This window comes from Danio aesculapii, chromosome 9 (genome assembly GCF_903798145.1).
Source record: "Danio aesculapii chromosome 9, fDanAes4.1, whole genome shotgun sequence".
NCBI classification, from domain to species: Eukaryota; Metazoa; Chordata; class Actinopteri; order Cypriniformes; family Danionidae; genus Danio; species Danio aesculapii.
The window spans coordinates 42,010,370-42,025,855 of record NC_079443.1 but is presented as its reverse complement, the minus strand read 5'-3'; the positions used below and the strand labels follow the sequence as shown (position 1 = coordinate 42,025,855).

The 15,486-nt window shown below is 37.2% G+C and overlaps 2 protein-coding genes across 2 annotated transcripts in view; one reads left to right on the top strand and one right to left on the bottom strand.

Annotated features, from left to right (window-relative positions):
- Positions 1-15,486, top strand: part of pofut2 (protein O-fucosyltransferase 2) — a 54,466-nt gene that overhangs the window by 1,356 nt on the left and 37,624 nt on the right. The gene's annotated exons all lie outside the window — the stretch shown is intronic.
- hibch (3-hydroxyisobutyryl-CoA hydrolase) overlaps positions 1-15,486 on the bottom strand; it is a 47,673-nt gene that overhangs the window by 18,917 nt on the left and 13,270 nt on the right. The window contains exons 7-8 of the mRNA XM_056465722.1: positions 12,471-12,549; positions 3,617-3,762 (exon numbers count right to left, since the gene is read on the bottom strand). Of these exons, the coding sequence (XP_056321697.1) occupies positions 3,617-3,762; positions 12,471-12,549 (225 nt within the window). The remainder of the gene's footprint in view (positions 1-3,616; positions 3,763-12,470; positions 12,550-15,486) is intronic.

Here is a 15,486-nt window from a genome sequence, read left to right as displayed (position 1 = left end):
ACATATTTAGAAATTGAAAGATAATACAATTAAGTTCAGGTCAAATATTGCAAACATTTTTTACAACCTACAATATTTCAACAAAATCTTCAATTCCTCTTTTTAAAATTTGTGTTTAATTTTTTTCTATAACGTATACATTTGGCTGTACTAGTTTTTGAACTGTTATCATAAGTTGTTTTGTTAGATAAGCTCCAGATTTGGCTTCAGTACTGACTAATCTAATGTATATGCACAAATCTAATATTGTATAGCTTCCTATTAAAAATCTGAATTTAAAAGATAGATTGGTGAGGGGTGTACTTATATATACTTATATATTTGCTGAGCACTGTATGTGTATAAAGAAGGTCTAAAATGCTTTAAGCTTGTACACTTATGTCTGAGAATGCATTTATTTGGAATATTTTTTAGTTTAAATGCACTCACTAAATAACTCTCTAAAGGCCATCCACTTTCTGCTGACTGACCACTAATAAAATCTCCTTAAATATAACAACAAAAATAAAACAAATAATAATTAAAACAAATTTGGTTTCTGTATTTTAGTTTTAATTGTGTTATTTTATTTTTGTTAGGTAGTACTATTAGGGGTGAGTTACATTTTTATTCCTTTACCTTCATTTTGTAATATTTTCTTAATTTATAATATTTTACATTATCATATTTTTGAAAGGGGGATTTAAAAAACTATGCAAATCTAATGGAAAATGTTACAAATAATAATAATTATGGGGAGAATGTGTGCACCGTTCAATGCCCTATACAATCAAACAGAACAGATTGTATATACCTAGGATACTAAGGGTAGCGTAACATTTAATGTTACAATTAGAGTCTTACTCTGAAGATATTTTAGATTTTTTCCCAATTTACCATACGTTCACACTGCCACCGGGAGGTGAAAATGGGGAAAAGTGTAACTGTCAATATGGCGAATGAAGCCCCGCCTACTAGTACAGGTGCCAATCATCAATTGCTATAGACTGACGGAGAAGCTTGTAACATACGTCTGCTTTTATGACAGTTTGGTGGTCAACAAACACACTGGAATCTCAGCAAATATTTGCTTCACACACATAAGAAATATATCCACATAAAGCTTGAAATCTCTACTTTTAAATGAACAAAGTGCACTTGAGAACAAAAAGTTTTTGCTTTTGTAATCTGCATGAACCGAACGCGAGGTACAGTCTATCCTGTCAAACGTACATCACATGACAGCAACTACTCAAACACCAACAAAAAAACAGAGTCGCTGTCATTTCTGGAGGAGATTCGCCATCAAGACCAAATTGTGGATAACTTCAGAGGAGCAGTGTGATCAGACGATCATTATTCAGAAGATGATAATGTGTAAAACGGCCATAAATGAGGTTGGTGTTGTGCTCTCGTTTCTTTAGAGTGCGCATGCGCATTAGCTCGAGCAACCTGAAAATATGCAGATTTTGTTTGATTTAGACATTCAGAAACTAAACTTATGAGACAGTTGTTGTTTAATTTTATTGGTGATTCCAAATATGTAATGTAATCATAAGCTTGGCAAACAGTTTTGGAGAAGTATGCCTGAGCGTACTGCCCGAGAGGTGTTTCAAAGATGGCCACCGAGTGAAATGACTTGCCTTAAAGGGACTTTGCTAGCACATAAACATGAACACAAAACACACAAATGGCTTTTAATTGTATTATGTCATTAGAAAACTCGTAAACATATTGGACCATATTTGCCGGTAATTGTGCGAACGCATGGTTATGATGAAAAAATGAGAATTTAGAAACAGCTTAACAGAGATCTCAGAAAGATATTTTTCCAGCAATATAAATCCATTCAAAAAATTCTGTTTTTCTAAGATTTTTAAAAATCTTTTATTCCCACAAGCATTCAAGGCAGAAAATATCTCTATCTTTTAAATTTCCTGTCATTTTACTACTATGCAGTTAATTAATAAAACAGCCTGACCTATTGCACTATTTTCAGTGTTGATTTGCATCTCTTGTACTACAGATTGAATCAGCTCACTGAGTTCTGCTGTATGAACTAACGCCCTGTCCTCAGAGCCCGTTGTGTTTATTTTTATCACAAGTCACTTCTGTGTATAGCGTGTATGCCAGATCCTGCTGGTCGTCTGTCCTTGGCCAGAGGATGTATGTGTGTGTGTGCGCCCCTGTCTCCAGCAGTGCCAAGCCCTGCTCCTCATTTTCACCTCTGGCACATGAACATGTCGTGTCAGGACTCAGTCGCCCCCTGCTGCCCAGAGATCACTTACAAGCCTGAGAAACGCTGACTAAGGCCCAAACCCAATTCAGTCCATCCCCTTCCCCCTACCCCTCGTTTTGCATGTTCATGTAGCTTGAAGGCGTAGGGCTAAGGGGAACGGGTGAATAGCCCTTTGAGCAAAGATTTTTTAGGACCACACTCAAAACCAAGGGGTAAGAGAATTTCACAGAATACCCCAGCCACAACGTCAGTATTTCTGAACCCGGAAGTAAGGAGATCCACAAATTAGTATTTTTTTGTCATTATTACGAATATTTACAACAAACATGTTTTAATATATTCAGAACCGTGTTCGTCTTTTACCGTCATGCTTTAAAAAACCCCCGCTAAAATAAAAAACGCAAAATTTGGTGATCTATAATCCATAATCATAACTCTTTTACAGCAGTCCCACAACATTCTGACATTCAATGACACTCCAATACCCTGTCAGAAAAGTCTAGTGGCTGGGAATGAGCTGTTTACAGTGTCTGCTATAATGTTAATGTTGTTTTCGTGTATTTACTTAGATGAATATGGCCACTGTGTTAAATGCACAGTACTACGATCTTATTTCATTAGATCGTTATGATAACATGATATATGCCTTCAGTGATTTCCTGAAGATAAATGCCAAAAAAGAACACAACTGGAATAACTACAGCAGTCGCCATCGTCTGATTTCATATGAAGCAAGAGATTGTGATGACACATGATGACGTGTGCAGGTGCTGTAGTGCTGTCCCAATAATTAGCTGTATTTTGAAGCCCTTCCCCTTCACAATCGGTTTTAAGGGCCAAGGGGAAGGGGAACAAAAATAGAATTGGTATTGGGCCTAAGTCCTTCCCTTTCAGTACCTTTTTCACCACCAAACAATTTCAGTACCTTTTTCACAACCGCAATACATTGGCGCTTCATTAATGCAACAAACTGTTTGTAAGCATTAAAAGTGTGCAAGATGTCCAAAATCTTTACCTGAAATAATCAAGAGACTTTACAGACTGCACGTCACTGCTAGAAGTAAAGAAGCATGTTTACTGTATGAGGACTGAAACCACTAAATGCCCTTAAACAAATACTAATGCACTACAGAATGTTACGTTTACACATCCGTGCACAAAGTGCATGTACATGCATGAGCCGTTCGCATTGTAATACTCAATACTCACTACTCTTGAGTACTTTTAAAAGGGCTACTTTTTACTCCTACTTTGAGTAATATTTACAACAGATACTTTTACTCTACTTGCACTACATTTTTGGGCAAGTAATGGTACTTTTACTTGAGTATGATTTTTTTCAGTACTCTTTCCACTACTGGTAACCTTAAGTGAACTCATCAATTTGTACTACATTACCTTCTCTGACTGCACAAAGTGAGTAGCCACCCCGACCCTCTGGACATCTCGTCCTTTGAGGCGGAAACCTGTCAGGGCGAGAAAAAGGCCCAGCTTGCCTTGAAGTCTAGGCAGAAAGTAGCCACCACCAACATCAGGGAACAAACCTACAGTATAAAAACACAAAAATAAAAATAATAGCCATTTAAACATTTTCTTCATCGACAAAACATCCACTATAATTTATGTTATATTCAATAATTGTTTAAATTGATTAGAGTGAAATAACCAGAAGATTGCTTTAAATGTAAAGTAATGTAAAATGTAAAATAGCAACATCTGTACTTTTACTAAATTTTTCAAATACTGTTTCCACTGACTGAGTTCAGTTCAGAGCTGGATGGTTTTGTTTAAAGATTCTTCATATAAATTTAAAAAAAAAATTCTTATTTAGAAAATGAATGCAGAAAAAACACGTTCTAACTCAACATTTGTTATGCATTACTGACATTAACAAGACCAATGAGACATGACTTTTCATGCTCTTTACACAGAAAAACATCTGGCCACAGGAGTAAAAATCTGCTCAAAGTGATTTCATAAGTAATATCAGAACAGAGACTAAGAAATTACTTAAACTAAAAGACTTTGTGCGAGCAATACAGCCATCACTTTTTTGTGCCAATGACCCAATAATTATATTGGCTTCCTAAAATATTAAAGGAGCTTTATATGTAAAAGTGAATACAGCGGGAAAAAGAAGTATAGAAGACGTCATGTTTTTTCCTGGGAATAATATTTCTAAAGGAGCTGTTCACATGACATTGAACCTAATTTGGTAAAAACACAAACAATACAAACATAAAAATAAAACAAAACAAAAATAAATTTGAAAAATGAGAAATGTGTAATGACAATGAAATGACACAAGGAGAAAGTACTGAACTGCTGAATTGTATTTAATACTTTATATAAAAGACTTTTTTGTTGAAGGCAGCTTAAAGACGCCTCTCATATGGAGAATGAAGTCACATGAATTGCTCAGGTGTGAGCTTTGCACAGACTTCAACAGAGTGTACAAATCTTGATGGTTCTGTGGGTCTCGTCTATCGAATCTGATGTTTATTTTGTATTTTCTATTGGATTCAGGTCAGGTGATTGGCTGGGCCATTCTACAGCTTGATTTTCTTTCTCTGAAAGCATTTGAGAGTTTCCTTGGCTGTGTTTTGGATTATTGTCTTGCTGAAATGTACACCCTAGTTTCATCTTCACCCTCCTGGTAATGTAGATTGTGGACTTAAGCAGCTAATATTAATTTACACTGAGGAAGGGCAGAGAGTTGCTGAAGAACTTCTGAGAGATTTCAGCTGCTCTCTGGGCACTACAAAACCATTTTTTTTTCTTCAGGCACCTGCAAGGTTGTCCCTGGCTTGCATAAATAGCAACAAATGGCACCATAAGCTTCCAGCTACCAAACATGCTATTCAGTCTGCAGGATGGGATATAAAACGGCATATAGATCTTATTAACATGATGTGCTTTTCAGTAGCAAGGGCTGAGAAAATGACATCAGTTTCCTCACAGACAACCAGCCTGAGGTACAATTATGTGAATAAGGCACGAGAAGATTAGATCCCCTTGACCTGATTCCAGGAGGCCAATGTAATATCATAAATGCAGATTATGCTTGTTGTTTACCCAATCGCTTTGTTTTGTGGCCAACATAGTTTAAAGACTCAAATAGCCCCATAATCCATCATCAGAAGGGGTGAAGGGCTGGGCTTCAGGTTGCAGGGCTGGGGGTTGCATTTTCAGTGCACAGATGGCTGGCACACTGTCAGGGGAGGTTCCACCATGGGCGAATGCCACAGCTCAGCGCAAATGGCTCAAGGCTACTGATGCCATGCTGTTTGTGGTGCTTTCCTTCTGGAATCCCACATAGCCCGGAGCACTTAAAAGTACAGCATGACACAATGTCAGGAAATATAAACAGTTCTTTAAAGGAGTTGACCCAAAAATTAATGGTTTATTCACTCTTCACTTGTTTGAGGTTTTTGTCGAAAACAGAAGAAGAGATTTTGAAGAATGTTGAAAACCGGTAACCATTGACTTACAAATTTGTTTGTCAATGGCTACTGGTTTCCAATAAAATATCTTCTTTTGTGTTCAACAGAAAAACAAAAGCATAAAAGTTGGAATCAAACTTAAGGGATGAATAAATGGGGAGTAAATCTTCATTTTTGGGTCAACTACCACTTTAAAGAGTCCTAATACTATATTTTTCCTAAAAGGAGCTAGCACTGTGGAAGCATCAAATGTTTAAGCAACCCCAGATAGTAATAGCAGCTCAGACAATGGCTTGACTCTGAAGTGGAGCTTTATATATGGAAAATTGGCACACGTGTGAAACCGGTTAAAAAAAGACATTTTAAATCAGATTTCCATTGAAACTTTCATCACACTGCTCATGACAGAAGTCTTTTCTGAAATAAAATCTATCAATTAAATTAAATCAAATCAAATCAAAAAGATTAAATAACATCAACTAAAATAAATAGATTGTATGTTTAGGTCATTTTAAAAGTAATAAGTTGACTCAGAATGTGTCTCATTCTAAACATTATTCAAATGTACTGATTTATAAGTACTAAATTGTTGATTTCATGATTTCAGTTTCTAAATCCGCAGATTTCTCATGGGCTGTGTAACTCATTTAGGATAACTGGAGATTACTAAAATGCTGTCCTGTGCATGACGAAGCAGAACTCAAAGCTTCATGTGACTTCATCCTTGACAAATGCATGTATTTCAGGATGGTTTTTTGTTTTTTAAATGACCAGATATATTAAATTGACTCGAGTTATGATAGAAACTAAAAAGGACACGTAAACAGCATTTATTTATTTAGTGTAACCAAACATACTAAAGTAAACTAAATCCAAATAAACTAAGGGGTTTTCACACCTGCCTTATTGAGGGTGCTTTCACACTTGGTTCAATTGCCTGGACCGTACACAAGTTCGATTGTGCCACCTTCTCTGTGGTGGTTGTGTCATACGGTCTTTATTTTCTGTCTGAACCCTGGTACCCTTGCATCATTGAGCTGTTTTGTGTACGGCTGTTGCCAGGTGACACAAAACAAAACGCCAAAATGGAAAGACGTACACACATCGCGGTCATTCTGCTTTACTGAATATTTTGGTTTTGGACATGCAGAAATTGACTCGTGTCTATCTCCTGCAAAATATTATAAACGTTCAGAACATAACGCAATGACTGCAGAAGCTGGTTTTGGAGGAGACATTATCACTGTGCTTGCACTGGCTCACTGGCTTGTCAGCAAGGTACAGTACGTGATACACACACATACGCACAAATGAATAGTTTGTCGTACTGTTTGGCGGTTCACTTTCGTTATTTGGTACGATTGCATTCATATCAGAAGTGAACAGGACCATATTTCGCATGAACCGCACCCCTGACCACCTCTTTGAGGCGGACTCAGGTACAGTACGTGGGCGCACATTGTGCACCCGAGTTCAGAAGACACATTCACACTAGCTAAACAAACCGTACTCTGATGTCAAACGAACCCGGGTGCGGACCAAAAGTGCTAGTGTGAAAGCACCCTTAGTTTGGTTAAATGGCACTAGAGTTTGTTTGGAGCAGTTCGTTTGTGGTGAGGACATGATCCAAACTAAAACAGACCCAACCGCAAAAAGTCATTTGCCTTTTTGGACTAATCCAGCTGTTGTAGTCCGATGCGCTGTCCCATCTTAAAAGGTGTGAAGGAAAAATATTTGTTGACAGCGCTTTACCAACAGTGTTAAACAGAGAAGGAAGAAAAAACATTACCTGATGGATCATAGGTAATATTTACGGGAGATGACCATGTCGCGGTTTAGCTAAATTAATTCACGCCTCCTCCTGAAGTGACTTGCGATGCGTCTACGCTATTCTAACTAATCGAAAAGCAGTTTAGGGAATACGTTCATTAACATCATTATCATCTGGCCAATGAGTGATGTGGATTTTGTCACATGACTGCACTTTGGTTCTTTTCAACTGGTTCAGACCAAAGCAATCAGTGTGGTGTGAAAAGGACCCAAAATGGCAGATAAATGCAACAATGTATCATTTGTTGCCCTTGGTCCTGACCAATTGAACCGAACCACAGATGTGAAAGCACAATAAAATAAACTGTAAAGACATTAAAAAAGGAAGCAAACGTTAAAAAAGAAATGACATTAAGAAGGAAAAAGATGTGTACCGCAACTATGAATTTCATTGTTAATCCACTAAACTTGGTACAACTTGGTGAAATATGTATACTGTGCGTGGTTTGGTGCCATCACTAGGGCCAGACGGAATCTGCGGACGTTTTTTGCTATTTCTGCGGATAATTTTGGTAAAAATCTGCGGATTTCTGCAGAATTATTTTGGGAGTATCATAACTAAAACCTTAATATGTGAAATCAAATCTTTTTAACTGTTATTTAATGTTTAAAATGCAAATCCAATTAGATTTACTTTATTTGGTAAACAAAGCAAGTCTCTCATATAATATACATCTACTACAAGACGGAAAACATTACTGTACAAACTGCGTTGTACATAAATCAGACGAACACTTTCACATTAGTCATTAATATTACTGTAATTAAATAAACAGAATTAATGATGGGCTGAAAATCTGCAGAATTCTGTGGAAAATCTGCGGAATTCTGTGGAAAATCTTCAGAATTCTGTGGAAAATCTGCGGAATTCTGTGGAAAATCTGCGGAATTCTGTGGAAAATCTTCAGAATTCTGTGGAAAATCTGCGGAATTCTGTGGAAAATCTGTGGAATTCTGTGTAAAATCTGCGGAATTCTGTGTAAAATCTGCGGAATTCTGTGTAAAATCTGCAGAATTCTGTGTAAAATCTGCGGAATTCTGTGGAAAATCTGCAGAATTCTGTGGAAAATCTGCAGAAAATCTGCGGAATTCTGTGGAAAATCTGCGGAATTCTGTGGAAAATCTGCAGAAAATCTGCGGAATTCTGCGCGCGCAGATTCCGTGTGGGCCTAGCCATCACACATCTTATAACCATCACATTTCAGGACATTACATGTAGAGTAGGTAGTATTTTGTGGCTGTTCTAACATGAACAGTTACACTAGTAAAGCAATCTGGTCGAATGCTTTTTTTAAAAACCTCTTGAAGGTTGTAAGTGGACAAGCTTAAAACAATTTAGATCCTGTTTGCACATGTATTTAGTCATCCGCTTGTAAAACTTCAGTAATAAAGCAATCTGCCATGAGTGTGGGTGGTGCTGTTTGTTTGCCTAACCTGTGGTAAAATGACAAATATTTGAAATGTGTTAAGCATAAACTAATGATCTACACACTCTATACTTCCACAGACACTGTAATTTCTGCTTAAATTATAAACACAACATGCAATAAGACAAGAAGAATGGGAATTCAAAACTACTACTCATTCATGTGTAAAGTAAATTGTTAAAATGTACCAATCTGCACATTTTCCTATTAAAAAAGGCTACAGATTCTGTATAGATCCTCACACCTCATTCAGGATAAGTGGTGATTACCAAAATGCTGACACTGTGCGTTATGGAATAGGACGTGAGCCAAAATGGGGGAGATGCAGCACACCAATATAACTGGGTCATACTTCGATTCATCAAAGGATTCAGATGTGCTAAGGAAACATTCATGAATCCACACGTTGATGTAGTAATTATTTAACTACATCAGGTCAAGGAAACTATAAGTACCAGACAGACGAAGCTGGCCGTCTTACCACAGAATAAACCATTAAGACAAGTGCAAACCCAAAGAGGATTATTCATTGAGCTGGGGTTGAGAGACACAGGCTCTTAATGGAATTAGCGGGTGATGGCACACAGACGCTGGGCATTCACTCAATCAAACACACACATGCACAGACGCTCAACAGATGTGTCACAGAGCGTGATTAGCACTACTTCCTGCCACTCCAACAGTGCCGCAGGGAGTCTTTGCTCAAGGCCTGCAAGAGTGAAGGACACAGCGCGGCTCTGGAGGAAGTGCTGTAAAGCGCTCTCATTAAGAGTCCAGAATGACTTACAATAGCCAAGGCAAATTTCTGCCTACATGTGTGGGAGCATGTGATAGGGACAAGGGCATAGTATTCATTACAGGCAATCTGAATTCTACTTCATCAAGGCTCCAGACATGCCATTCACAGTGTGTGATTAGAACGCGGAGTGGAAAAAGAATCTAAAGCATGTGCAATAAAAGCAAGCTGCAGAAGCACACGTGGATATTTTGTGAATGGTTAAGAAAAGGCAGATGTGGAAACATTTGTTTTGGACCCAAAAATTGACATTTTTACTTGCATCATTATGCGTTTTTCAGGGTGGCTGAGTGACGAAATAAAGAAAAACGCCTGCTCAAATGTGTTTTTTTATGAAAACATTGCAAGCAAGAATAGATTAAATTGATCAATCTTTGCAATTATTTTAAATGTTTCATTCATCTTAGAAGTCTAAAAGTTTTCTCAATTTATTCTGTTAATTTTAAGCAGCACAAATGTTTTCAATTTCAATTCAAATAATCATAATAAGAAACTAAACTGGTTGTAGTGTATGAGTGTGTGTGTGTGTGTGTGTGTGTGTGTGTGTGTGTGTGTGTGAATGAGAGAGTGTATGGGTGTTTCCCAACACTAGGGGTTCACGCTCAGTGCTAGGTTGTGGCTGGAAGGGCATCTACTGTGTAGAACATGTGCCAGAGTAAATGGCAGTTTATGCCGCTGTGCGACCTCTGATAAATCTAAGCCAAAGAAAAATAAATGAAATGTTTCTTTTGCAATATATGATTTTAGAAATTTGTGCCTCTGAAATCTGATCCAGCACCTCATTTTACTGATCCCCCGCCTCACACGCACCCCACCCCCGCTCTTCACTTTCTTCCGTGACTCCCCAACCCTCTACACGTTAGTCCGCGATACCTCTCCCTCCTCTGGTAACATGCCAGATCCGTTACCCCGATATGTTCCGGGACCTTGCAATTTACAAATTAAGCACTGGCCAACTTGTACACATGCCGGTAACCTTCTCACACCTGCAGCTTCTGCACTATAGACGTCAAGCATTCTCCAGCCCCCAGCACCCAGACTGCAGCTCTGCACAAGTAGTTTGGCCAGAGGAGAAATGATCATGTCCAACAAAGCCTGGTTTCTCTCGAGGTTTTTTCCCTTCACTTTCGTCAATTGGTGTAGTTCGTTCCTCGCCACTGTCGCCACTGACTTGCTTGGTTTGGAACTTGTGGAGCTGCGCATCGATGAATTTGCTCTTTTTGGTGTTTGGACTTTCAGCAGTGAAAATTAAATCACACTGAACTGAACTAAACCGAACTTCAACTCTGAAGACTGTCAATTTAAATTTACTAGAACGTCTATGTTAAACTGCTTTGACACAATGTTTATTGTAAAAATGCTATAGAAATAAAGGTGAATTGAATTGAATATTTTCTTATATTTTCAAGTGTTTAGGTGAACCCCACAGTTGGTTTGTTATCGTCTGGAAGGGGGCTGGATGTATCAAATACTAGAGAGCATTTGACTGGTCAGAAAATTTGATGAGAAACTGAAAAATCAATTGACATCAAAAGAAATTGTGTAAGATTTATTTTACCAGAACTTACAAACCTGAAGCATTGAATGATTTATCTCTTCTAAATGCAAATTTTGAAACCGTTTTGGAGCAAACTATTCTAGATTACCTTAAGATTAACACATTTTTATTGTAGCACCTTAATAAACAACTTAGTTTTGATTTTACGAGGACTTTAATTATGTTTAACAATAATCTTGATAATGGAATCTGCATTTTAATCAAATAAATGCAGTTTTGGTGAAAATAAAAGACTTCAAAAACATAGTAACCTCAAATACATGAATAGTTGGAAGGATATGTTTATATGTATGATGTACCTTTGCATCTTCCTGATTCTCAAGGATCAGTAAAAATGACTATTCTTTCCAGGCCAGTAGTTGGCGCTGTCACATTACAAAGAAACACTATATGTCTGTACACATAAGGTCCTGTAGTCTGCTATTGTTGTTTTGGCTGTCAAATATTTCATTATACATAGCGTCACCTTTTTCACAAATCTGTGCTTAAGAAATTGAATTTTCTAAATTTTTCTTGACAAACTTGTAAGTTGCTTGTGCTCAATCTCTAAAACACACTTGCTTTTACACTTTGCTAACTCAATTATGCCACCATGAACTGAGCGGTCCACCAAACCTTGACCAGATGAGAGGTCGAGAAATTAAATTCTCATACTACTGATCAAGACTCATCGGTTGGCTCTACGTCTGGAACGAGACCCACCCACATACATATCAGCAGCAGATTGATGGCATGCCGTCTGCATCGCCAGAATTCCTTCCATTCACGCTGTCTGTGGAGCATTTCAGCATGCGGCTCATTCAAAGAGCAAAGCACCAGACAGGTGCTTCAGTCCACACCATCTCTCAACACTGTTTCCACATTAAACTGACCTGAACCATCTGCTTTAAAATATTGCTTTGAGAAGCCTGTGGGCCCAAATGTTTTTTGCTAAAGATGTGATTTCTATAACTCATTGAATGAAGATGCATCTAACATTCAAGATGCAAAGTTAAATTTGAATGTGTGCATTTTTTGTCAAATAAACACAGTGTAAGGTCTTTTTTTTGGCACATGCTATCAATTTTCACAATTTTTGGAGAGATAAAGTACTATTGATTCCTGTGAAATCAAACCTACCTTGCATTATTAATGTAAACTTAGATTATAACCCAGTTATGCTCCACAGGGAGATAGAGAAACATGGTCTGCCTCTTACCAATGCCCGTCTCTGGCATGGCAAATAGTGTCTTCTCAGTGGCCACACGAAACTGTCCGTGAACTGAAAGACCCACACCCTGCACAGACAAAAAAACAGAACAGATCAATAATTGGGTACTGTGTTCACAGAGCAGATGGAGAGAGCTAGAACTGAGGGTTAAAGTCTCCACATGAATCCGCTGTAAGAATAATTCACCCAACAATTAAAATGTATTACTCATCATCATGTTGTTTCAAATCTGTATGCACGGTGCATATGACTTGTATGCTTTATCACTTTTATTAAGTCTTGTAAGGCCATCTCATACATTTGGTACATGAGACCGTCTCAGAATTTGAGATAGGTAAGGTTTTTCATTAAATATTTTATATGCTCAATTGAGCTACATATGTTTGATCAAAAAAGGTAAACTCTAATATAATGACATTTTGTTACAATTTAAAATACATTTTAACCGACTGTTTTCAACTTTAATATAGGTTACATTTGTAACAAAATATATTTTAACAATATAGTTAAGTACTACCACATTTTCCTGAATATCAGCCCAAGCACAACTGCAAATGTAAAGACTGATTTATACAACAGATCAACAAACAAGAGTAACTTGTTTAAGAGTAACATATTAGACAGTTTTGTCTGCTTCAATAGCTATGTTTACATTCACCTATTTTTATGCACATTTTGGATATGAACATAAAAAATGGTTGATGAAAACACCAAGATACACATAAATTTTAAAAATGCACATATACCGAGTAGGATATTCTTTTTTATTTGATAAGAAAAATGCGCACAAATTACGATGGAACAACTTTTACGAAACAAATTCCTGTATGCGCATTAAAAAAAGTCATGTGATTTTTGTTTGATTATGTGTTGATAAAAACATGTGCGACTGGTCAAACCAGCAGGCTGAGCACACTGTAAAACTTTGGAAAAGTTGTTTTGATCATTCTAAAATGCCTTACCCATGTCAGTATTAGTGTTATGATATAGGGGCGCCTGCAGGATTTTATTCCAAGGTACGCACAAATCCAGCACCGCCTCTTTCCCCCAACATGTCAAGAAACACTGATGCTTACTGTCAAAGGCTACATTATTTAAGGGCATTCGTTACGACATAACTCGTTTCCTTTGTAATTTTAATATTTTGTTAAAATCTAAATGTAATAAAAGCACATCTGCACCAAGGAAAAATCAGACGCACAAGACGTAATCTTTAAAACTAAACATTTGCAAAAATATGACAGAAGATTGTGATACAATACAATTAGTGAAGCATTATTAAATCCTTACTTTCTACTGACCGAAAATCATCCACCCGCACAGTTGAGTAGTGGCAGGGCTCAAACAAAAATATAATTTGTACATTTTCTTGGAAAAAAATACCTTTTTAAAAAGAATTTTGTTTATAGCTTGACCCTTTGTTTAATTTTTTTCTTGGTTAGTTATCTTCTAGATAAAATAGCCTTGAATGGTAGCCGTTCCATGCGAGGAGGCTGCGTAGCAGCTGGATCTGGTTTGTCTGATGTAAGAGACCGTTTCCCCGGCTCAGGTGCTGATGAGACTGCGATCTCCACCCTGTGTGTGGATCAGTATTTGTCTCATTAGTTTTAGGCCTTTTGTCAAATGTCTCAATGAAGTTTATCTGTTTTAAAGAGCGTTTACTCATTTTGAACCTTGTTTTAAACAATAGCTATATGAATTGAATTTTTTTAGTGTAAAACTTAAGCCAATAGATTACCCATCTCCCACCAAGCAAGTACATACACGCTTTAAAGCACACAAACGCACACCTTTATTTGTTGTCATTCTTTCTTGATTTGTCAATATATCGTAGTGTATACTGTTTAATAATCAACTTAAATTATGTATTAAATAAATAAAAAAGCGGCATTAATTCCCGCGCTCCCTCTCATGGTAGGTACGCACAGTGCATACAGCCATACGGCTGCAGGCGCCACTGTTAGTACATATTGTGTTAAGAGCATCGGTGCTCACGTCTCATGCCTTTAAACGTCACCATGCGTTCACTGCGTGTCAGCATTGTCTTCTAAGGCGCAAGTCATTTATTAAATGAAGAAAAGATTCACGCAGCTTCTCCTACCACAGCAAATTCCGTTTTTACGGTTGATATTTTAGCGCAGTCTCATCGATTTTCCAGTTTTGTGCATAAATTGAATTCGCATCTTTGGATGGCTACTGATAAAAAATTGTTCCAAGCAAAGCTGAAGCTGAACATCTGTATTTCAGAGCAACAATGAAGTGCTTTGTTCCTGAACGAATCTGTTCATTTAAACTTAATGTCTGAGTCAGTGATTCAGTGATCTATTCATAAAAACAGTCCCTTATTTAGTTTCTATGAATCGTTTGGAATGAATCACTCATTAAGATTGTGATACTATGGAAGCATATGAGTAGCATAATTTATTTCGAAATGTAATATGCAAAATAACAATGAAATATGTTAAATGGCAATGTATTTCTGTATTTCAGTTTGCATTTTCCAAGAACTATGTGTAATGTTTCCTATGAGTGTAAATGCATTGAGGACAAATAGCATTTAAATGATCATTTTGCTATAGCTTCTGCTTGTGCTTTATACACATCAAATTCAGTTTGTGTATTGCATTTTCAATTTAATTTTGCAACTTATAAAGCATTAAAATGTGGATACAATTTACATATTAAAACCGTGTTTAAAATGAGAAATGCAAACGATGTTATTTAATTTTCATTTGGATTTTGCACCAAACATTACACATATATCTTGAAAAATGCTAATTGAAAACAAAAAAAAAAAAACAGGGAGGCATGGTGGCTCAGTGGATAGCACTGTCGCCTTACAGCAAGAAGGTCACTGGTTTGGGTCCCTGCTGGGCCAGTTGGCATTTCTGTGTGCATGTTCTCCCCATGTTGGTGTGGATTTCCTCCGGGTGCTCCGGTTTCCCCCACAAGTACTAAGACATGTGCTGTAGGTGAATTGAAGAAACTAAATTGTCTGTAGTCT